The 22940-nt window shown below is 47.2% G+C and overlaps 1 protein-coding gene and 1 pseudogene across 2 annotated transcripts; one reads left to right on the top strand and one right to left on the bottom strand.

Moving 5' to 3' along the window:
• Positions 1–5074: 5074 nt before the first annotated feature.
• On the bottom strand, positions 5075–10835 carry LOC105497810 (MCL1 apoptosis regulator, BCL2 family member). Of its 2 annotated transcripts, XM_011769204.2 has the most exons (3): positions 9367–10760; positions 8779–9026; positions 5075–8004 (listed from the first exon to the last, which is right to left on the bottom strand). In XM_011769204.2, the coding sequence occupies exons 1-3, from the start codon at positions 10052–10054 to the stop codon at positions 7888–7890; spliced, it is 1053 nt and encodes a 350-aa protein (XP_011767506.1). In that variant the 5' UTR covers positions 10055–10760; the 3' UTR covers positions 5075–7887. The 2 variants fall into 2 exon arrangements, with proteins under 2 accessions (XP_011767506.1, XP_011767507.1); XM_011769205.2 differs by lacking the exon at positions 8779–9026 and having other exon boundaries at positions 9367–10835.
• Positions 10836–17206: 6371 nt separating this feature from the next.
• LOC105497811 (eukaryotic translation initiation factor 3 subunit F pseudogene) lies at positions 17207–18450 on the top strand (annotated as a pseudogene).
• The last annotated feature ends 4490 nt before the right edge of the window (positions 18451–22940 follow it).

Here is a 22940-nt window from a genome sequence, read left to right as displayed (position 1 = left end):
GTGGCCCAATCTCAGCTCACTGCAACCTCCGCCTCCCAGGTTCAAGCAATTCTCCTGCCTCAGCCTCCTGAGTAGCTGGGACTACAAGTGTCTACCACCACGCCTGGCTAATTTTTGTATTTTTAGTAGAGATGGGGTTTCACCTTATTGGCCAGGGGGGTCTCGAACTCCTGACCTTGTGATCTGCCCGCCTCCACCTCCCAAAGTGTTGGGATTACAGGCGTGAGCCACCGCGCCCAGCCTCTTTTTGTGAGTTTTTTTTTTTGAGATGGAGTCTCGCTCTGTTGCCCAGGCTGGAGTGCAGTGGCGCAATCTCGTCTCACTGCAAGCTCCACCTCCCAGGTTCATGCCACCCTCCTGCCTCAGCCTCCTAAGTAGCTGGGACTACAAGCACCCGCCACCATGTCTGGCTAATTTTTTGTATTTTTTGTAGAGATGGGGTTTCACTGTGTTAGCCAGGATGGTCTCGATCTCCTGACCTCGTGTTCCGCCCACCTCAGCCTCCCAAAGTGCTGGGATTACAGGCGTGAGCCATCGCACCTGGCTTTTTTTGAGTTTCTTTTTGTTTGTTTGTTTGTTTGTTTTTTGAGACGGGGTCTCGATCTGTTGCCCAAGCTGGAGTGCAGTGGCCAGATCTCGGCTCACTGCAAGCTCCGCCTCCTGAGTTTACGCCACTCTCCTGCCTCAGCCTCCCGAGTAGCTGGGACTACAGGTGCCCGCCACCTCACCTGGCTAGTTTTTTTGTATTTTTTTAGTAGAGACGGGGTTTCACCATGTTAGCCAGGATGGTCTCGATCTGCTGACCTTGTGATCCGCCCGTCTCAGCCTCCCAAAGTGCTGGGATTACAGGCGTGAGCCACTGCGCCCAGTCTTTTTGAGTTTCTTTTTTTTTTTTTTTTTTTTTTTTTTTTTGAGACGGAGTCTCGCTCTGTCGCCCAGGCTGGAGTGCAGTGGCGCAATCTCGGCTCACTGCATGCTCCACCTCCCGGGTTCACGCCATTCTCTGGCCTCAGCCTCCCGAGTAGCTGGGACTACAGGCGCCCGCCACTGCTCCCGGCTAATTTTTTCTATTTTTAGTAGAGACGGGGTTTCACCATGGTCTCAATCTCCTGACCTTGTGATCCGCCCGCCGCGGCCTTCCAAAGTGCTGGGATTACAGGCGTGAGCCACCGCGCCCGGCCGTCTTTTTGAGTTTCTTAAGGGTAAGAATGATCTCTTTATAATTCCAGCATCTAACAGTTCATGATACATAGTAAGCAGTCTACTGTCATGTAACAGAAAAATGAAGACTCTCAACATCTGGCTGTCTAGAGCTCCTGCTAAATAGACAAGCCTGGGCAATATAGAAAGACCCCATCTCTGTGAACAAAACAAAACACAAGGCATGGTGGGGTACCTGTAGTCCCAGCTACTTTGGAGGCTGAGGTGGGAGGATTGCTTGAGCATGGGAGTTCAAGGCTGCAGTGAACTGTGAGTCCCACTGCACTCCAGCCTGGGCAAGAGTGAGACCCCACCTCTTAAAAAAAAAAATCCCAGCATACCTCAATGTTGAGGATTTATCATTTACCAATGGAAAAGAACTATTATTCTATGCAAGTCAAGAAGGGATCTGCCAATTAGAAACCAGGTATAGTATGGGAACAAAAGCTTGCTACATATATCCTTTTTCTACTTCCCAAGAATTATTAGTAAAGGACACCACATTTTCAGGTTTTTTTTTTTTTTTTTTGAGATGGAGTCTCCCTGTGTCTCCAGGTTGGAGCGCAGTGGCGTGATTGCGGCTCACTGCAATCTGGTACTACAGGTACGCGCCCCCATGCCTGGCTAATTTTTGTATTTTTAGTAGAGATGGGGTTTCACCATGTTGGCCAAGCTGGTCTCAAAATCCTGACCTTGGGTGATCTGCCTGCCTCGGCCTCCCAAAGTGCTGCGATTACAGGCATGAGCCACTGCACCTGGCCTCTTCTGTTTTTGGAGGAAGTCTCGCTCTGTCACCCAGGCTAGAGGGCTAGAGTGCAGTGGCATGATCTTGGCTCACTGCAATCTCCACCTCCTGGGTTCAAGCGATTCTCTGGCCTCAACCTCCTGAATAGCTGGGAATACTGGTGCCCGCCACCATGGCTAATATTTCTTTTTTTTTTTTTTTTTTTTTGAGACGGAGTCTCGCTGTGTCTCCCAGGCTGGAGTGCAGTGGCGTGATCTCGGCTCACTGCAAGCTCCGCCTCCCGGGTTCACGCCATTCTCCCGCCTCAGCCTCCCAAGTAGCTTAGACTACAGGCGCCCGCCACCACGCCCGGCTAGTTTTTTGTATTTTTAGTAGAGACGGGGTTTCACCATGTTAGCCAGGATAGTCTCGATCTCCTGACCTCGTGATCCACCCGCCTCGGCCTCCCAAAGTGCTGGGATTACAGGCTTGAGCCACCGCGCCCGGCCACGGCTAATATTTCTGTATATTTAGTAGAGATGGGGTTTCACTGTGTTGGCCAGGCTGGTCTCAAAATTCTCACCTCAAGTGATCAGCCCACCTTGGCCTCCCAAGGTGCTGGGATTATAGGTGTGAGACACTGCACCAGAAATGTATTTATTTTTTTTTTGAGACAGTCTTACACTGTCACCCAGGCTGAAGTGCAGTGGCACAATCTCAGCTCACTGCAACCTCCGCCTCCGGGGTTCCTCCCGGGTTCACGTGGTTCTCCTGCCTCAGCCTCCCAAGTAGCTGGGATTACAGGCACCCGCCACCATGCCCAGCTAATTTTTTTGTATTTTTAGTAAAGATGGGTTTTCACTATGTTGGCCAGACTGGCCTCGAACTCCTGACCTCGTGATCTCTCCAACTTGGCCTCCTAAAGTGCTGGGATTACAGGCATGAGCCACGGAGCCCAGACCAGAGAGCAGTTTCTTAATCCACCTGGAGGAAAATCCCCAGCCCCCAACTTTCCACATACTTCACATAGGTAAGATAACACTGTAACAACTTTGAAACTAAGAAGAAGAGAATTAAGCTTTCGATTTTGAAATTGAGAAGCCTTTGAAGAGTGGCAGCGTTCTAGAAACAAAGTTCCATAATGATTGAACAAGTGAAGTAAAAACTAGGATAGAGACTCAACTGATCATCTGAACTCCAGTAATTAATGGCTAGTGCTCTGGGGATCTGGCTGGAGCCATGCTACACACCAGTTGTACAAGTTATTTCTTTAATTTTGTAAAATGCTTCAGCTGTCACAACTGTTTTAAATAAAAATTTTCTGAACGAAAACAGTATGAAGACCTTGCTCTAGACACAAAACAGGAACTGAGAAAGTCTGGTTATGTCAAATAAAGTGAAGTGTTGATTATTCTGACTAGTGATTAAGGTTACCCAGTTACTATTAAATCCAAGTTTTTAAGGTGCTGAGCAAAGGAACACTGCACCAGAAACGGCTTCACATCATAGCACATCAACGGGAGCAATAGCACTAACTTAACTCAGGCCAAGGCTTGGGCTTGGGAGTGCACTTACACAGCTTTCTTTGTAATGATACAAAAAGCTGCTGCCTTTTGGTAGTTAGGCTCCAGAAAGGGGCTTCCAAACCAAAATGTGCTTTTAAATAGAAATGCAACTGAATGCAGGAAGGCACAGAATCCTGACTGCCTGATTAGCATCTGGTGCTCAAGGCTTAAAACCAAGTATGCAAACCTCACATTTGCACATTTCCATGGTGATTTAGCTTGCTTTCAAGGTACCCGAAAATAAAGGCAGGATAGGGGTTTTTGAAATTGACTGGCTTTTTACCTCCTTTTGGAAAATGGAAGGGGAAAAGCACTGCTCCCAAGAACTTCATCAAAACTCTTTTAACTTTAGGTATTATTTAGGTGTTATGATAGAGTAAATGCTGTACAGTACCCTCTTACCTCAAGATCAAGGCCAGGCGCGGTGGCTCAGGCCTGTAATCCCAGCGCTTAGGCTGAGGCAGGTGGATCATTGAGATCAGGAGTTCAAGACCAGCCTGACCAACATGCCAAACCCCACCTCTACTAAAAAATACAAAAATTAGCCAGGCAGGCCGGGCGCGGTGGCTCACGCCTGTAATCCCAGCACTTTGGGAGGCCAAGGCGGGCGGATCACGAGGTCAGGAGATCAAGACCATCCTGGCAAACATGGTGAAACCCCGTGTCTACTAAAAATACAAAAAAAAAATTAGCCAGGCGTGGTGGCAGGCGCCTGTAGTCCCAGCTTCTCGGGAGGCTGAGGCAGGAGAATGGTGCGAAGCTGGGAGGCGGCAGAGCTTGCACTAAGCCGAGATCGCGCCTCTGTACTCTAGCCTGGGCGACAGAGCGCGACTCCATCTCAAAAAAAAAATTAGCCGGGCATGGTGGCAGGCACCTGTGATCCCAGCTACTCGGGAGGCTGAGGTTACAGTGAGCCGGGATTGTGCCACTGCACTCTAGCCTGGGCGACAGAGTGAGACTCTGCCTCAAAACAAAACAAACCAACACCTGGTGATTCAAAAAACCGAGACACAGGTTGGGCACGGTGGTTCACGCCTGCAATCCCAGCACTTTGGGAGGCAAAGGTGGGCGGATCACCTGAGGTCGGGAGTTCGAGACCAGCCCGACCAACACAGAGAAACCCTAAAAATACAAAATTAGCCGCGTGTGGTGGCGCATGTTTGTAATCCCAGCTACTTGGGAGGCTGAGGCAGGAGAACTGCTTGAACCCGGGAGGCAGAGGTTGTGGTGAGCCGAGATCACACCATTGCACTCCAGCCTGGGCAACAAGAGCGAAACCTCGTCTCAAAAAAATAAATAAATCAAGACAGAGATTTTGATTTTTTTTTCAGAAGGTTTTTAATTTTTTTACTTGGAGGTTTAGGAACTCCTCCAAGTACAGCAGTAATATATTTAATTAAAAACCCAACACCTCTAATTTGAATTGAAGAAAGGAACTGTCCTTTGCTCTAAGGCAAATCAGCTTTGTGAGGCTTTTGCTTTGAATGCACCTATACATATTTGCTCAGCTGACTTCTCTAAAAGGTTTGCCTAAGAGGGGGAAGGAAAAGAGGCGTCGATGAGAAAAGACCCATATCACACCCTGTATTTGAATAAAAGATTTATTTTCTTTCTCAGGAAAAACAGGAAGTTAGGGAAACACACTACATTTTACAACCAACATTAATTTGTAGTTGGTCCTTTTCCTGGCGCAGCTATCAAAAGTACTAGCTGTTTAGCCAGAACCAAGGTGTTCACCCCCACAGAATGCACATGAACACTAGAGGACTGCATGTTTTTCCCTGAGAGAAGCATAAGACAAACAGAAGTCAAAAAGTAGTCACTGAGAGCGCCATCCTTCTAAGCAGCCCCTCCCTTTCCCTTTTGGAGGATTTGCCTGAACTATGTAGCTGACAGTCAGCACTCAGACCACCTGCCTCGTCCTCTCCCTATAAACCCACCACTCCCCTCCTCCTTTCCCAAACCACTTGGGGTGCCCTAAGCCCAAAATATCAACTAAGATCCTTGTCTGTATTTCCAGTCATACCTAATGAATTGGGAAGTGGGGCACCTAAAAACCAATTCACATCTATGCACTTGTTTCCACTGGATTTGGGAGACAGGCTGTTTTAGTTACCGTAACTAGATCTTAAGATTAATATTAAAAACTACATAAAGTGCTTTTAGGTCCTTAGAGATACATGATATAAATAAGTGGCTTATGATCAAGAACGATAAATAGATAGGTAAAAATAGCTCTAGCAAAGTTGACATTATGGCTCTGGGATGGGCAGGCAGGGCAATTCTTCCCCATTACATTCTTAGTCATCTTATTCATGCCTATTTTTAAATGGAGTCCACAGACTAAAGGTCATGCTCAGAGACTGAAGCTTTCAAATGACCCTAGTTCCAATATAGACACTTTCTTCAGTTTATCAGTAGCTTTTAAACTCTGAGGTTTAACACAGCTCACCTCATTCTGTAAATTTAAGTGAGCATACTCATATACATAGGAAACTTTAGAGAAAGCCTCGTAAGATGTTCCCTCCTCTGAAAATTCCTGAGGGGACTTTTGACACATTTCCCCCCAAAACAGGATAAAACAATAGTTGAAAAGATACCAGTCTAAGGAAAAGGGACTTCCTCCCACCCCTCAATGACTGTTAGTGTCACAGCACCCATGGTATTACCACCTGCTAACAGGATAAAGTTCATGAGAGATGAAAGGTCTGTGGACTCTTGGCGGGGAGGGAGTGTCACTCAGGTTCCCAGCAGGGTTTCACAGTGCCAAAATCTAAAAGGGCTAGAAAGGGATGGCAGGGGAAAGCTGTAGACTTGATATAAATATCTGTTGAGGGAGCAGAACAAGCAGCAATTTCAAGGAAGGACAGCAAATAAAAGGTAAGTCTGATAGAACAAACATCAAGACTGAAATCCAAAGATGCCAATGCAAAAATTTGAAACAAAGTTTGGGAATCATTAATAGAAACAAAACAGTAAGTATTTGTTTTATTGACATACTAGGCTTAGACCTGTGTGTGTAACAAGCCTAATAATAGCACCATGGTTAGACTTGCTTGCTTTTCCAAGCCATCATTTTACAATTTATTAAGCAAACAAGGGATCAAATGTCTCTCCATCCACCTGATGTGATCTTTTTATATGCACACGGCTAACGAGTTCCATTCAGAACAGCTGAAAATCTTTTAGTAAAAGCTTTAAAGATGCGCTCATGAATTCAGTTTAAATTTCACCAGTTAAATTAGGTCAAATGGAAGGAACTCAAATGAGTATTGCCCAATCAGAGCCCATTATTTGTAAGTCATCAGTAACTTTAAAACGCCACTTAGACCTAATTATTGAAAACTTGCATATAATGAAGTGAAAGAATTTCCATTCATCAACCTCTCAATCCCAGGTTTTCAAAGAAAAACCTATCTAAGGAATACTTACCAAAATCAGATAAGAAAATTTAAACCTGCATAGTTTATCAATCAGATTGGTTCCACTACAACCAGTTTGCGTACAGTTACACATCAATTCGTTCTGTATACACTCTAGAACTGAACAGAACAAAGTTTAGCATAGAAAAGCTGTAAGAAACAGGTTCCTAATTACCGAAGTTGCAAAGTTCAAAAGGGTATGAAAAAAACTAATGTAAATTCGATACTCTCATTGTTGCAAAGAAATAGACTTTCTGTAAAAATATATACAATTTTTACAAATACATTTACAAATTGTTTGTCTTAAGAATTGAGGATATCCATATTCATAACTAATTACTGAGTCTTCCATCAAGTATTATTGGCCATAAACTAGGCTAATGAAGTAAGAATCATGGAAACCAAGCCAAAGTATAACAGGTATAAAAGTCCTGAACACTTGGACTTTCTATTTCAAGAAGTATACTAGGAAAGCTAATTATAGAGAGGAAAAGCTTCCCTTGTACAGTACTGAGGCTTACAGTCATAGTTCTATTCCTTGTAGCTTTTACACAGGTCACTGGCATTGTTAGTGCTTCTCTTAACACTACAGGAAATTAATGAATTCGGCGGGTAATCAATTCTATGACTTGCCTGACTACTGGCCACTTTCCTGTTCTCAACAAGGAAATTAAGTCTTTCCACCCTACCATCTTCACTAAATCTAAAAGTCCTCCTCCATAGCTTCCCAAACAAAGTTTGTTTGTTGCTGAAACTGAGCTTTGCTTCTTTCAGACAGTGACTCTTCTATCAATGGGCAGCACTTTTCCCATGTATTTATTCTCGTTAGCCATAATCCTCTTGCCACTTGCTTTTCTGGCTAGGTTGCTAGGGTGCACCTCTTGGAAGTTACAGCTTGCAGTCCAACTGCATAAACTGGTTTTGGTGGTTGGTGGTGGTGGTTGGTTAAAAGTCAACTATTGCACTTACAGTAAGGCTATCTTATTAGATATGCCAAACCAGCTCCTACTCCAGCAACACCTGCAAAAGCCAGCAGCACATTTCTGATGCCACCTTCTAGGTCCTCTACATGGAAGAACTCCACAAACCCATCCTACAAAACAAAATAGACAAGCACATTTTCAAGTATGGGTTTCTGCTCTCTTAACAACACTACTATCCAGAAAGAAGGTAAATTAAAATATCTAAGGATCCCCCCTAAAACAACAGTAAACCAATTATTATTCACCCTGGGGCCAAAAAAAAAAAAAAAAAAAAAAGACATTTCTAAGTTCTTCAGTTTCTTAAGTGGGCACCCATGATAGTTAAACTTCATTTTACAGTACTATCTTGGTCATATTAGGATTTATCCAAACCAAGGGACTTCCAGAGTTCCCATGAAGTAAAAGACTAAAACACTTATTCTCAAATCTCCACCACCTAATATTTCAGTAACACCTCAACTGCGAAGATCAGTTTTTCTCAACGTGGTTAAGTACATCCTGCATCAGATCTGGGTTTCTGTTTAAAACGCAAGGTCCACCCCGTATCTTCTCAATTAAAACAGGGAGCGCCTTAGGAATGTATTTCAGCTATCCTCCCCTGGTGACTTATTTCTTCATGGTTTGAATCCACTGAAGAGTATTCAACTGAACTGGAACAAAAAATAGCCTAGAGAAAACCAAGATTTTTGATACAATTCAAGACCGCCATACCACTATCTCTAAGGATCCACTACTTAAATCATTATCAAATAAACAATGGTCCTTTAGTTAGAGCCTGCAAACAGCCGTGCGTCATAAAAACCTTTAGATATCCCCACCTCTCTAAATAAATCCTTCATTCTACTTCCACTCCAAGTCCCCTTTCATCCTTAAGGAAAACTTACCCAGCCTCTTTGTTTAACTAGCCAGTCCCGTTTTGTCCTTACGAGAACGTCTGTGATACTTTCTGCTAATGGTTCGATGCAGCTTTCTTGGTTTATGGTCTTCAAGTGTTTCGCCACAAAGGCACCAAAAGAAATGAGAGTCACAATCCTGCCCCAGTTTGTTACGCCGTCGCTGAAAACATGGACCATCACTCGAGACAAAGATTTGACATCGTCTTCGTTTTTGATGTCCAGTTTCCGAAGCATGCCTGGGGAAGAAAAGCATGCAGGTCCTCACGGCCTCCTTTGTCTAAACCGGCGCAAGATTCGCCTGCCCACCCACGGCGGGAAAGTGGCTACTGGGATTTATAGAACTCAGGTCGACCCCACTTGGAATTGACATCCCACCCTTTCCGGTCTTTGAACAAGAGCTGCCATTTCCAAAAGAATCAAGATGGGCGGAAACAATGACTCAAGGCCAGAATATTCTGGTTTCAGGAATAGGATGAGACACTGACTCGTTTCGGTTTCCACCCACCCTCGGCGGGTGAGTCCAGGGAGAGATGGAAAAAAGGGAGTGAGGCCTTGGCGATTAATGAACCCCCTTACCTTGGAAGGCCGTCTCGTGGTTGCGCTGCACGCCATCCCCAACCCGTCGTAAGGTCTCCAGAGCCTTCCTGCTGGTGGCCCCAGACCTGCCCATTGGCTTTGTGTCCTTGGCGCCGGTGGCCTGCTCCCGAAGGTACCGAGAGATAATCTCCAGCGACTGCCGGTACAACTCGTCCTCCTCCTCCTCTGCTGGCGGCGGCGTCGAGGGTAGTGACCCATCCGTACTGGGGCTATTACCAGATTCCCCGACCAACTCCAGCAGGGGCAGGACAGCCGGCCGCTTCCCGAGAGGCTCCGGCTCGTACCCGTCCAGCTCCTCTTCGGGCGACATGATGGCGTCGGCGGCCGGGGCTTCCATCTCCTCAAGCGGCCCCGCGCGGCGGGTGGGCGCAAAGAAAAGCAGCCTCGCGGGGCTCGCGGTGACGTCGGGGACCTCCGCGCCAATGGGCGGCGGCCGCGCGACCCTCCGGGCGTCTGGCGTGAGGGCGGCCGGGGGGCTTGCGCCGGCGCTTCCGCCAATCACCGTGCCGGCCTCCCCTCCCCCTATCTCTCGCCGGGCCGAGGCCTCCTTCTCCGTAGCCAAAAGCCGCCCTCCCGGAGGGGTGGCGCCGCCGCTGCCGGCCCCCAAGCCGGCCCCCCCACAGTAGAGGTTGAGTCCGATTACCGCGTTTCTTTTGAGGCCAAACATCGCCAGTCGCCGCCACCGCCGCCGCCGCCGCCTGGCAAGAAAACTGGGGAAGACCCCGACTCCTTACTGGAAGGAAGCGGAAGTGAGAAGTGGCGAGGAGCTCCTTGATCACGGTTTTAGGGCGGCCAGTCCTACTGGGTGGCGTCAGCGAACTTTAATTTTTTTTAAAAAGTATTCCCATAAAAGGGGAAAGGGGCGGCAGCTTCCGGAGGGTTGCGCACGGCACCTACCGGCTGCCGGGCCGGGGCGGGGTCGGGGCCTGAGCGGGGCCTTCCGGTCTTCGGAGGCTCTGGGTGCCGGTTATGTAACGGCGGCTCCGAGCTCCTGGGCTCGAGCTCTTTCCATGAGCACCTCGGGCCTTCTAGTGGCTACCTCTGTGCTTCCCTGAGACCTGATTCGCGAGCCCCTTTTACTGGTTTTTGCCAGAGCTTTTTTACCAAATCAAAATTTCAACCATTGACTAACAGGGGTTGAAGGAAGAGGACGAGGAAGTTCAGTGATGGATAGGAACAACAGTCTTAGATGATAGGGATAATTAAGGGGGCATAGTTGGGAACTTGGAGTTATTTTGCACAGCTCTCAGTTCGATGTTTGGAAATGAGGATGCTCCATGTACTACCCTAAAGAACCATTTATATAAGTGGACTAAGCTAAAACTGCCACGGCTAAACTATTCCTGCCTCCCTGCTTGTTTCTTCCATCTCTGTTGCATAGTCTTTGGCGCTATTTACATATAGGCCTTACTCCATTAGCAACTCGTCTGAGAGTCTTGACAACATTTTTGTTTGTTTTGAGACAGAGTCTAGCTCTGTTGCCCAGGCTGGAGTGCAGTGGCGTGATCTCGGCTTACTACAAGCTCCACCTCCCACGTTCAGACGACTCTTATACCTCAGCCTCCCGTGTAGCTGGGATTACAGGCGTGCGCCACCACAGCCGGCTAGGTTTTGTATTTTTAGTAGAGATTGGGTTTCACCATGTTGGCCAGGCTGGTCTCGAACTCGTGGCCTCAAGTGACCCGCCAGTCTCGGCCTCCCAAGGTGCTGGGACTACAGTTGGGAGCCACCTCGCCCGACTGATTATTGTATTTTTAGTAGAGACGTGGTTTCACCATGTTAGCCAGGCTGGTCTTGAACTCCTGGCCTCAGGTCATTCGCCTGCCTCAGCCTCTTAAAGTGCTGGGATTACAGGCGTGAGTCACTGCACCCGGTTGACACCATTTATTTTGGTGCTGATAGTAAGGCACATTTGACTCTAGAGGTTTGTAAAGCCCTTGGGAAAAAGGATCCTGTTATATGCCACGTATGTTAACATTAATTAAAGCAGCCTTTTTGTTAAAAGATCTGTAAAAATAATAGCTAAAATTCGAAAGCAAGGTGCTGAGAGACATAGGAAAGGTGAGCAAGCTCACTTTTAAAAAATTGTTTTGAGATGAGGTCTTGCCTTGTCACCCAGGCTGGAGTGCAGTGGCACCATCAGGGCTCATTGCTGCCTCAGCCTTCTGGGTTCCTGGGCTGAAGTGATTCTCCCACCTCAGCCTCGCGAGTAGCTAGGAACACAGGTGCATGCCACCAGGCTTGGCTAATTTTTTTATTTCTTGTAGAGATGGGGTATCGTTATTTTGCCCAGGCTGGTCTTGAACTCCTGGGCTCAGGTGATCCTCCTACCTTGGCCTCCCAAAGTGTTGGGATTACAGGCTGGGCTCTGTGCCTCATGCTAGTAATCCCAGCACTTTGGGAGGCTGAAGTGGGTGGATTGCTTGAGCCCAGGAGTTCAAGACCAGCCTGGGAAACATGGCGAAACCCTGTCTCTACTAAAAACACAAAAATTAGATGGGTGTGGTGGTGCGCACCTGTAATCCCAGCTACTCTGGAGGCTAAGACAGGAGAACTGCTTGAACCTGAGAGACGGAGGTTGCAGTGAGCCGAGATAGTGCCACTGCACTCCAGCCTGGGCAACAGAGTGAGACTCGGTCTCAAAAAAAAAAAAATGAGGCCTGGCGCGGTGGCTCAAGCCTGTAATCCCAGAACTTTGGGAGGCCAAGGTGGGCGGGACATCTGAGGTTAGGAGTTTGAGACCAGCCCGACCAACATGGAGAAACTCCATCTCTACTAAAAATACAAAATTAGCCAGGCTGTGGTGGCATGTGCCTGTAATCCCAGCTACTTGGGAGGCTGAGGCGGGAGAATCACTTGAACCTGTGAGGTGAAGGTTGCGGTGAGCCGAGATTGTGCCATTGTACTCTAGCCTGGACAACAAGAGTGAAACGCCATCTCAAAATAAATAAAGTGTTGGAATTATAGGCGTGAGTCACGTGCTTGCCCAAAAGTTCCTAATCCCCAAAATGTCACAGTTTAGTAAGGCAATACGGTGTCCATACCACCCAGTTATGTTTTGGGCAGGACCTAGAACCATAGGGGTTTATAGTATGAGTGGTGAGGATAGAGCACTCTGTGGTTGTAGTGAATAAGAAATGGTTTCTCTATTTAAGGAACGTCTAATCTTTTACAGCAACTAACCATAATGGAATATATGCTCTACACAAGGCATTAACAACTTCATTTAGGAGTTAAGAGGTTGGGAAATTCACTTTGGGCTGAGAGAGCTAGAGGAAAGTGTTATGGAGGAGGTAGCTTTGCTGTCATGCTTTATAAAGTAAAATTTTATCAGGTGGTAAAGTGGAAAGAGATTGAGGAAATAGGAAGAGCAATGGTTTTTCCTTTTACAGAGGCTAAAAAAGGAAATGTAAGTTACACTTTAAAATAAATTGCATTTTATTCATTATTTATTATTATTTTTTGAGACAGGTATCACCATGTTGCTCAGGCTGGAGTGCAGTTGCACAATCTCAGCTCACTGCAACCTTGACCTGAGCTCAAGTGGTCCTCCTACCGCAGCCTCCCAAGTAGCTGGGACTACAGGCCAGCACCACCTTGCCTGGCTAATTTTTGTGTTTTTTTGTAGAGATGGGGTTTCACCATGTTGTTCAGGCCAATATCGAACTCCTGGCCTCAAGCCATCTGCCCTCCTTGGCCTCCCAAAGTGCTAGGATTATAGGCATGAGCCATTGTACCTGGCCCTATTTGTTAAGAAATGAAGTCTTGGCCAGGCGCGGTGGCTCACACCTGTAACCCCAGCACTTTGGGAGGCCGAGGCAGGCAGATCACGAGGTCAGGAGATCGAGACCATCCTGGCCAACATGGTGAAACCCCGTCTCTACTGAAAAAAAAAAATACAAAAAATTAGCCGGGCATGGTGGCAGATGCCTGTAGTCCCAGCTACTTGGGAGGCTGAGGCAGGAGAAGGGTGTGAACCCGGGAGGCAGAGCTTGCAGTGAGCCAAGATCGTGCCACTGCACTCCAGCCTGGGCAACAGAGTGAGACTCTGTCTCAAAAAAAAAAAAAAAAAAAAAGTCTGCTATGTTATCCAGGATGGTCTCCAACTCCTGGCCTCAAGGGACCCTCCCACCTGAGCCTCTTGAATAGCTGGGATTACAAACATGAGCCACCACACCCAGTTTCAAATAAATTTTATTTTATTTATTTATTTTTTTGAAACGGAGTCTTGCTGTGTTGCCCAGGCTGGAGTGCAGTGGCACAATCTCGGCTTACCACAAACTCTGCCTCCTGGGTTCAAGCGGTTCTCCTGCCTCAGCCTCCCAAGTAGCTGGAACTACAGGTGGGCAACTACCATGCCCGGCTAATTTTTGTATTTTTAGTAGAGACGGGGTTTCACTGTGTTAGCCAGGCCAGTCTCGAACTCATGACCTCGTGATCTGCTGGCCTTGGCCTCCCAAAGTGGTGGGATGACAGATGTGAGCCACTGCGCCTGGCTTTTTTTTTTTTTTTTTTGAGATGGAGTCTTGCTCTTTCACCCAGGTTGGAGTACAGTGGCGCGATCTCAGATCACTGCAACCTCCGCCTCCCAGGTTCAAGCGATTCTCCTGCCTCAGACTCCTGAGTAGCTGGGATTACAGGGCTGTGCCACTATGCCCAGCTAATTTTATATTTTTAGTAGATACAGGGTTTCACCATATTGGTCAGGCTGGTCTTGAACTCCTGACCTTGTGATCTGCCCGCCTCAGCCTCCCAAAGTGCTGGGATTACAGGCATGAGACACCGTGCCTGGCCCCTTTTATTTTATTTTTAGAGAAAGGCTTTTTGTTTGTTTGTTTGTTTTGAGATGGAGTCTCACTGTGTTGCCCAGGCTGGAGTGCAATGGCGCAGTCTTGGCTCACTGCGACCTCCACCTCCCAGGTTCAAGCAATTCTGCCTCAGCCTCCCGAATAGCTGGGACTACAGGCCCGTGCCATCACACCCAGCTAGTTTTTGTATTTTTAGTAGAGATGGGGTTTCACCATGTTGGCCAGGCTGGTCTTGAACTCCTGACCTCATGATCCACCTGCCTCGGCCTCCCAAAGTGCTGGGATTACAGGCGTGAGCCACCGTGCCCGGCATAGACAGGGTTTTGCTCTGTTCAGGCTGGAGTACAGTGGTGCAATCATGGCTCACTGCAGCACTGAACATCTGAGCACCTCAGCCTCCCAAGTAGCTAGGACTACAGACATGTACCATCACGTCCAGCTAATTTTTAAAAATTTATTTTTGGCAGAGATGGGGTCTCACTGTTGCCCAGGTTAGTATAAACTCCTGGAGTCAAGCCATCCTCCTGCCTCCGCCTTCCAAAGTGGGATTAAGGCGTGAGCCATTGTGCCCAGCCTGATGTTCCTTTGTATAGCAGCCTCTCACCTCCTTTTCTGTCTTGAACCCACTTCTATGAAGCTATGATTCTCACCACTGAAACTTGTCAAGGTTATCTGTGACCTCTACATTGCCATGTCTCAGTGGTCAATTTGCAGGCCTCCTTATACTTTTCAGCAGTATTTGACTTGGTTTATAATTCTTGTATGGAAACACTTTCTTCCTGTGCTTTTTAGTGTACCACACGCTCCTGATTTTCCTTCTTCTATACTGGCTACTCTTCAATTTTATTACTCTCTCTGGTTGTCCACTTGATGAGAGCACTTAACGTACTTCTCTTCATAACCCCAGCCATACCTGACCCATGGCAGACACTCCATTGTTGAATGGATTCACCTGAATGTTTACCAACATGGGATATATAGAAAAGTGCGATGGGGCCAGGCTGGGCGTGGTGTCTCATGCTTGTAATCCCAGCACTTTTGGGAGGCCGAGGTGGTCGGATCATGAGGTCAGGAGATCATGACTATCCTGGCCAACATGGTGAAACCCCATCTCTACTAAAAATACAGAAATTAACACGGCACAGGCCGGGCGCAGTGGCTCAAGCCTGTAATCCCAGCACTTTGGGAGGCCGAGACGGGCGGATCACGAGGTCAGGAGATCGAGTCCATCCTGCCTAACCTGGTGAAACCCCGTCTCTACTAAAAAAAAAAAAAAAATACAAAAAACTAGCCGGGTGAGGTGGCGGGTGCCTGTAGTCCTAGCTACACGGGAGGCTGAGGCAGGAGAATGGCGTAAACCTGGGAGGCGGAGCTTGCATTAAGCTGAGATCCGGCCACTGCACTCCAGCCTGGGGGACAGAGCGAGACTCCGTCTCAAAAAAAAAAAAAAAATTAACTGGGCATGGTGGTGCGCGCCTGTAGTCCCAGCTACTTGGGAGACTGAGGCAGGAGAATCGCTTGAACCCAGCAGGCAGAGGTTGCAGTGAGCCAAGATCACACCACTGCACTCCAGCCTGGGGACAGAGCGAGACTCTGTCTTAAAAAAAAAAAAAAAAAAAAAAAGTGAGATGGGGACATAACATTAAGGCCTTTGAAAGTCAAAGGGTTTTGAACTTTTCTAAGCAATTGGGAACCACTAAGCCCTAGAGTACCATGATGCATGGTCTAATTTAGTTTCATTTACTCTAATGGTGGGCTTTAGAATGGATTACGGGAGAGAGAATTGGAGGCAAAGAAATAAATGTTGAGGCTATTGCAGTATAACAGTCATAAAATAATGTTAGGGCTGGGTGTAGTGGCTCACATTTGTAATCCCAGTACTTGGAGAGGCCGAGGTGAGAGGACTGCTTGAGCCCAGGAGTTCAAGACCAACCTAGGCAACATAGCAAGGCCCCATCTCTATTAAAAAAAGGAAAAAAATAATGGTGACATGTAGTTGGGTGATGGCAGTAGAAATGGAAAAGATGCATTTAGAGACACTGTGGAGCAGGGTCGATAGGGCTTGATGACGAACAAGCTGACGTATCATCAGATAGACATCATATTAGGTAAGATCAGCAGGCAGACAACCTTCTAGACTCCTATGGACTGCCCTAAAGAACCAGTGCTCTCACCCTGTGCATCAAGGAGGCAAGGAGTCAGCATGATCCCTTGGGAGGGCCTGTCCTCAGGGAATTTTAATTCACTTAGGTCTCCTGGTCCTTAGTATTAGTCAGTCATAGGAACCTCTGGGTTTGTCCACACTCCCTAAGAATCTCTCTTATTCTTAGGATAAATATCTTGGCCACAATCCTGAACCTCAAAAAAAAAAAAAAAAAAAAAAACAACACCATTGTTGGCCAGGTGCAGTTGCTCACACCTGTAATCCAAGCACTTTGGGAGGCTGAGGTGGGCATCACGAGGTCAGGAGTTCAAGACCAGCCTGGCCAACATGGCAAAACCCTGTCTCTACTAAAAATACAAAAATCAGCCAGATGTGGTGGTGCATACCTGTGATCCCAGCTACTCAGGAGGCTGAGGCAGGAGAATTGCTTGAACCTTGCAGGCAGAGGTTGCAGTGAGCCGAGGTCACGCCATTGCACTCCAGCCTGGGCGACAGAGCAAGACTCTGTCTCAAAAAAATGCTGGGCACAGTCACTCATGCCTATAAATCCCAGCACTTTGGGAGGCCGAGGTGGGAGGATCACCTGAGGTCAGGAGTTTGAGACCAGCCTGACCAACATGGAGAAACCCTGTCTCTACTAAAAATACAAAAAAATTAGCCAGGCATGGTGGTGGGCGCCTGTAATCCCAGCTACTCGGGAGGCTGAGGTAGGAGAATCGCTTGAACCCAGGAGGCGGAGGTTGCGGTGAGCTGAGATCACGCCATTGCACTCCAGCTTGGGCAATAAGAGCGAAATTCCATCTCAAAAAAAAAAAAAACATTAATATAGAGCTTCTCTCATGACAAGATGGCCACCCTGGCGTTACCAGCAAGTGTTCCTCCAGCTATGCTGCCCCAGTCCTGATGGCAGCGTTAGCCTCAGTCCCAGCCCCAGCCCCAGCCCCAGTGCCAGCACCAGCAGTGGCTGCAACTCTCGCCTCATCTTCAGACCCTACAGCAACAGTGGCTAAGACTGCGGCTCTGGACCAGACCCCAGCCTCAGCGCGAGCTCCAGCGCAGACCCCTGCTCTGTCTGGTCCTGCTATCCCAGGGCCCTTTCCCGGGGGCTGCGTGGTCAGGCTGCATCCTGCCATTTTGGCCTCCATTGTAGACAGCTAAGAGTGACACAATGAGGGAGCTGCCTGAGTTATCAGGAACCTGTTGGGAATTGTTGACAAACACTTAGTGGAGGTCACCAATTGGTTTTCAGTGCTGCACAATGAGTCAGAAGATGAAGTGGCTGTTGACATGCAATTTGCTAAGAACATGTATGAACTGCATAAAAAATGAGCTCATCCTGGGCTGGTAGGCTACAGGCCATGACATCACAGAGCACTCTGTGGTGATTCATAAGTACTATAGCCTGATGGCCTCCAACCCCATCCACCTCACTGTGGTCACAAGTCTCCAGAACCGCTGCATGAGCATCAAACCCTATGTCAGCACTTTAATGGGTGTCCTTGGGAGGACCATGGGAGTGATGTTCACACGTCTGACAGTGATATATGCATACTATTGACACTGAACACATTGAAGTTGACCTGATTATGAAGACCTGTTTTAACCCCAACTAAGGTATCGGACTCTCAAGTGACTTGCAGCAAGTAGGAGGGGCATCAGCTTGCATCCAGGATGCCCTAAGCACAGTGTTGCAATATGTAGAGGATGTACTGTCTGGAAAGATGTCAGCTGACAATACTGTGGGCCACTTCTTAACGAGCCTTGTTAAGCAAGTACCCAAAATAGTTCCCAATGATTTCGAGACCATGCTCATCAGCAACATCAATGACCTGCTGATGGTGACCTACCTGGTCAATGTCACACAGTCACAGACTGCCCTCAATGAGAAACTTGTAAACCTGTGAATGGGCCCCAAGCAGTTCACCTGCCGGTCTAGGTCTCAACCCCAGGACTCAGAATGAAATGAGGGAGAAATGGGTTTTTTGTGGTCTTGAGTCACACTGAGACAGTGAACTGCTTGTGACTCTAATAAACATAGCCTACCTTTTGTAAAAAGTAAAAATACATACATATATTTACATAATATATACTTATATATATTTATAAACATATATATATATCACCACGCCCGGCCTATGCCCTACTCTCTCATACTGTGCTGCCAGCACAGCACCTCCCATCACAACACCATAATCAATCGTTTTTACATAATCATATATATAAAGAATCCCGGCCAGGCGCTGTGGCTCACACCTCTAATCCCAGCACTTTGGGAGGCCGAGGTGGACAGATCACGAGGTCAGGATTTCGAGACCATTCTGGCGAACACGGTGAAACCCTGTCTCCACTAAAAATACAAAAAATAAGCTGGGCATGTTGGCGGGCACTTGTAGTCCCAGCTACTCGAGCGGCTGATGCAGGAGAATGGAGTGAACCCGGGAATTCTGAAAAAAAAAAAAAATTGGGGTTCTGTCAGAAAGGAAGAAAGGGAGAACAAATATTGGATAAGATGGCTGGGCGCAGTGGCTTACACCTGTAATATCAGCACTTTGGGAGGCCAAGGCAGGTGGATCACGAGGTCAGGAGTTCAAGACCAGCCTGGCCAAGCTGGTGAAACCCTCTCTCTACTAAAAATACAAAAATTAGGCCGTGCATGGTGGCTCACGCCTGTAATCCTAGCACTTTGGGAGGGCAAGGTGGGCAGATCACAAGGTCAGGAGTTCGAGACCAGCCTGGCCAAAATGGTGACATCCCATCTCTACTAAAAATGCAAAAATTAGCTGGGTGTGATGGTGGGCGCCTGCAATCCCAGCTAATTGGGAGAATGAGGCAGAGAATTGCTTGAATCCGGGAGGTGGAGTTTGAGCCAAGATTGCGCCACTGTACTCCAGTCTGACAACACAGTGAGACTCCGTCTCAAAAAATTAAAAAGTAAATATTGGCTAAAACAAGTAGCAATGTCTGTCACACCTCCTGAGAGGCTACTGAACTCTAGTTATATGCTAGTGTTACCTGTGGAGACCTGGGCCTGAATTTTTTTTTTTTTCTTTGAGACGGAGTCTTCCTTTGTCACCCAGGCTGGAGTGCAGTGGCACAATCTCAGCTCACTGCAACCTCTGCCTCTTGAGTTTAAGCAGTTCTCCTGCCACAGCCTCTCCAGTAGCTGGGATTACAGGCACCCATCACTATGCCCAACTAATTTTTGTATTTTTTAGTAGAGATGGGGTTTCACCATGTTGGCCAGGCTGGTCTTGAACTCCTGACCTTTGGTGATCCACTCGGCCTCCCAAAGCGCTGGGATTACAGGCGTGAGCTACCACGCCTGGCCAAATTATGATCTTATATGTGAAAATAATTGAGTATTTAAAAATGATTGATTATGGTATTGTGATGGGAGGTGCTGTGCTGGCGGCACAGTATGAGAGAGTAGGACATAGGCCGGGGGCGGTGGCTTACGCCTGTAATCCCACCACTTTGGGAGGCCGAGGCGGGAGGATCACTTGAGGTCAGGAGTTTGAGACCAGCCTGGCCAACATGGTGAAACCCCGTCTCTACTGAAAATACAAAAATTAGCTGGACCTGGCAGCGTACGCCTGTAATCCCAGCTACTCGGGAGGCTGAGGCAGGAGAATCGCCCCAACCCCAGAGGCGGAGATTGCAGTGAGCCGAGATTGCGCCAATGCGCTCTAGCCTGGGCGACAGAGCAAGACTCCATCTCAAAAAAAAAAAAAGAATATGACATAAACAGGCCTTAGAGATTAAAGGCTAAAGATTAGCCTCAAGTTAGGAGAAGAGAATATGGTGCTCCAATAGTTCCAGAAATTTCTATCAGCAGAGTTGAGAGCTTCCCAAAGCACAAATTATATATAGGGCATAAAAAGGAAAAAAAGAAAAACACTGCTTTACTAGGCTAAGGAATAAAGGGGTTGAGTAATTAAGAGAGGCAATCGAGTTAAGAACAAAGAGTTTTTCAACTAGAAGATAGGGGAAGGCAACATGAGATATTAAGTATGTCCAACTTCAGGCTCCCAAAGCCTGGAGAACAAAGCTGTTGAGTACATCTTGTTCCTACACTGGGGCCTAATGGTTTTCCCGTTTTGAAAAAAAAATGATGTAAATGAATTCTCTGAAACAAAGACACATTTTGAGGAGGAAATGTTTGTGGAAGTTTCAAAGGATTCTTTTTTTTTTTTTTTTTTTTTTTTTTGAGACAGAGTCTTGCTCTGTCACCCTAGCTGGAGTGCAGTGACACAATCTTGACTCACTGCAACCTCTGCCTACTAGGTTCAAGCAGTTCTCTGCCTCATCCTCCCAAGTAGCTGGGATTACAGGTGCCTGCCACCACACCCAGGTAATTTTTGCATTTTTAGTAGAGATGGGATTTCACCATGTTGGCCAGGCTGGTCTCGAACTCGTGACCTTGTGATCTGCCCACCTTACCCTGCCAGTGCTGGGATTACAGGCGTGAGCCACCATGCACGGCCTAATTTTTGTATTTTTAGTAGACCTGGGGTTTCACCAGCTTGGCCAGGCTGGTCTTGAACTCCTGACCTCGTGATCCACCCGCCTCAGCCTCCCAAAGTGCTGAGATTACAGATGTGAGCCACCGCGCCCAGCTGTCTTATCCAATATTTATTCTCCCTTTCTTCCTTTCTGACAGAACCCCAATTTTTTTTTTTTTCAGAATTACAATGTGCTTATCTTTCCATGACTCCCTTGCCGCCCTGGAAATGTTAATAAAACTTTGTCACAGGCAGGATGCAGTGGCTCACACCTGTAATCCCAGCACTTTGGGAGGCTGTGGCGGGCGGATCACCTGAGGTCAGGAGTTTGAGACCAACCTGGCCAACTGGTGAAACCCGTCTCTACTAAAAATACAAAAAAATTAGCTGGGCATGGTGGCAGGCACCTGTAATGCCAGCTACTCGGGAGGCTGAGGCAGGAGAATCACTTGTACCCAGGAGGCAGAGGTTGCAGTGAGCTGAGACCACACCATTGTACTCCAGCCTGGGCAACAGGAGCAAAATGCCATATAAAAAACACACAAAAACAAACAAACAAAAAATTCATTAATTTTTTGAAGACAGAGTCTTGCTCTGTCGCCCAGGCTGGAGTGCAGTGACACAACTATGGCTCACTGCAGCCTTGACCTCCTGGGCTCAAGTGATCCTCCTGCCTCTGTCTCCTGAGCAGCTGGTTCCACAGGGGTACACCACCACACCTGGTTAATTTTTTAAAATGTTTTGTAGAGACAGGGTCTTGCTATGTTGTCCAGACTGGTGAAGCAATCAATCCTCCCACCTCAGCCTCTCAAAATTCTGGGATTACAGGCGTGTGAGCCACCTGGCCCCAGCCTATGCATGCAATTAACAGTTAAAAAAAAAACATGGCACTAAATAAAGTTCAACATCCATGCATGATTAAAATTAAAATAAACAAAAAAACACCTGTCTGAGCAAGGTGGCTCATGCCTATAATCTCAGCACTTTGGGAGGCTGAGCAGTGAGGACTGCTTGAACTCAGGAGGTCAAAACCAGCCTGGGCAAAATATCAAATATAAAAAATTTGATGGCGTGCACCTGTGGTCCCAACAACTAGGGAAGCTGAGGTAGAATACCCTGAATACAGAAGGTTGAGGCTGCAGTGAGCTGTGTTCGTGCCACCGTACTCCAGCCTGGGTGACAGACACCCTGTCTCAAAAAAAAAAAAAGTTTCAGATTTTGGATTTTTGGATTCAAAATCTGATTCTAATATTTTTATTTATTTATTTATTTTGAGGCAGGCTCTGACTATATTGCCCAGGCTGGTCTAGACCTTCTGGGCCCAAGCTATGCTTCTGCCTTGGCCTCCCGAAGTGCTGTGATTACAGGCATGAACCACTGCACCTGACTCTAATTCTCTCTATTTTTTTGATCCTATATTTTTTAAAGTCTCTCAGTTTTAATTTCCATTAGGACAAATGTTGGTAGATACAACCTACATAAACACAAAGCTTTTTGGGGTCTTCAATACATTTTAAGAATATAGGCCAGACATGGTGGCTCACACTTGGAAATCCCAGCACTTTGGGAGGCTGAGGCAGAAGGATAGCTTGAGCAAGGGAGTTCGAGACCAGCCTGAGCAATAGTGAGACCCTGTCTCTACAAAAAAAATAAAAGAGGCCTGGCGCAGTGGCTCACACCTGTAATCCCAGCACTGTGGGAGATTGAGGCGGGTGGATGACCGGAGGTTAGGAGTTTGAGACCAACCTGGCCAATATGGGGAAACTCTGTCTCTACTAAAAATACTAATTAGAAATAAAATAAAATAAAATAAAATAATAATATAGAGGAGTTCTAAGACAAAAAAAAATTGGGAAACACTGATATATGAGAGTATATATAGGCTGGGCATGGTGGCTCATGCCTGTAATCCCAGCTGAGGCAGGGGGATTGCTTGAGCTCAGGAGTTGGAGACCAGCCTGGGCAATATGATGAAACCCCATCTCTATCAAAAATACAAAAAATTACTTGGGCACAGTGGTGTGCACCTGTGGTCCTAGTTACTTGGGAGGATCTCTTGAGTCTGGGAGGTGGAGGCTG

This window comes from Macaca nemestrina, chromosome 1 (genome assembly GCF_043159975.1).
Source record: "Macaca nemestrina isolate mMacNem1 chromosome 1, mMacNem.hap1, whole genome shotgun sequence".
Lineage (NCBI taxonomy): Eukaryota > Metazoa > Chordata > Mammalia > Primates > Cercopithecidae > Macaca > Macaca nemestrina.
Note: the sequence above shows the minus strand (reverse complement) of the source record. Positions and strands in the feature narration are given on the sequence as shown.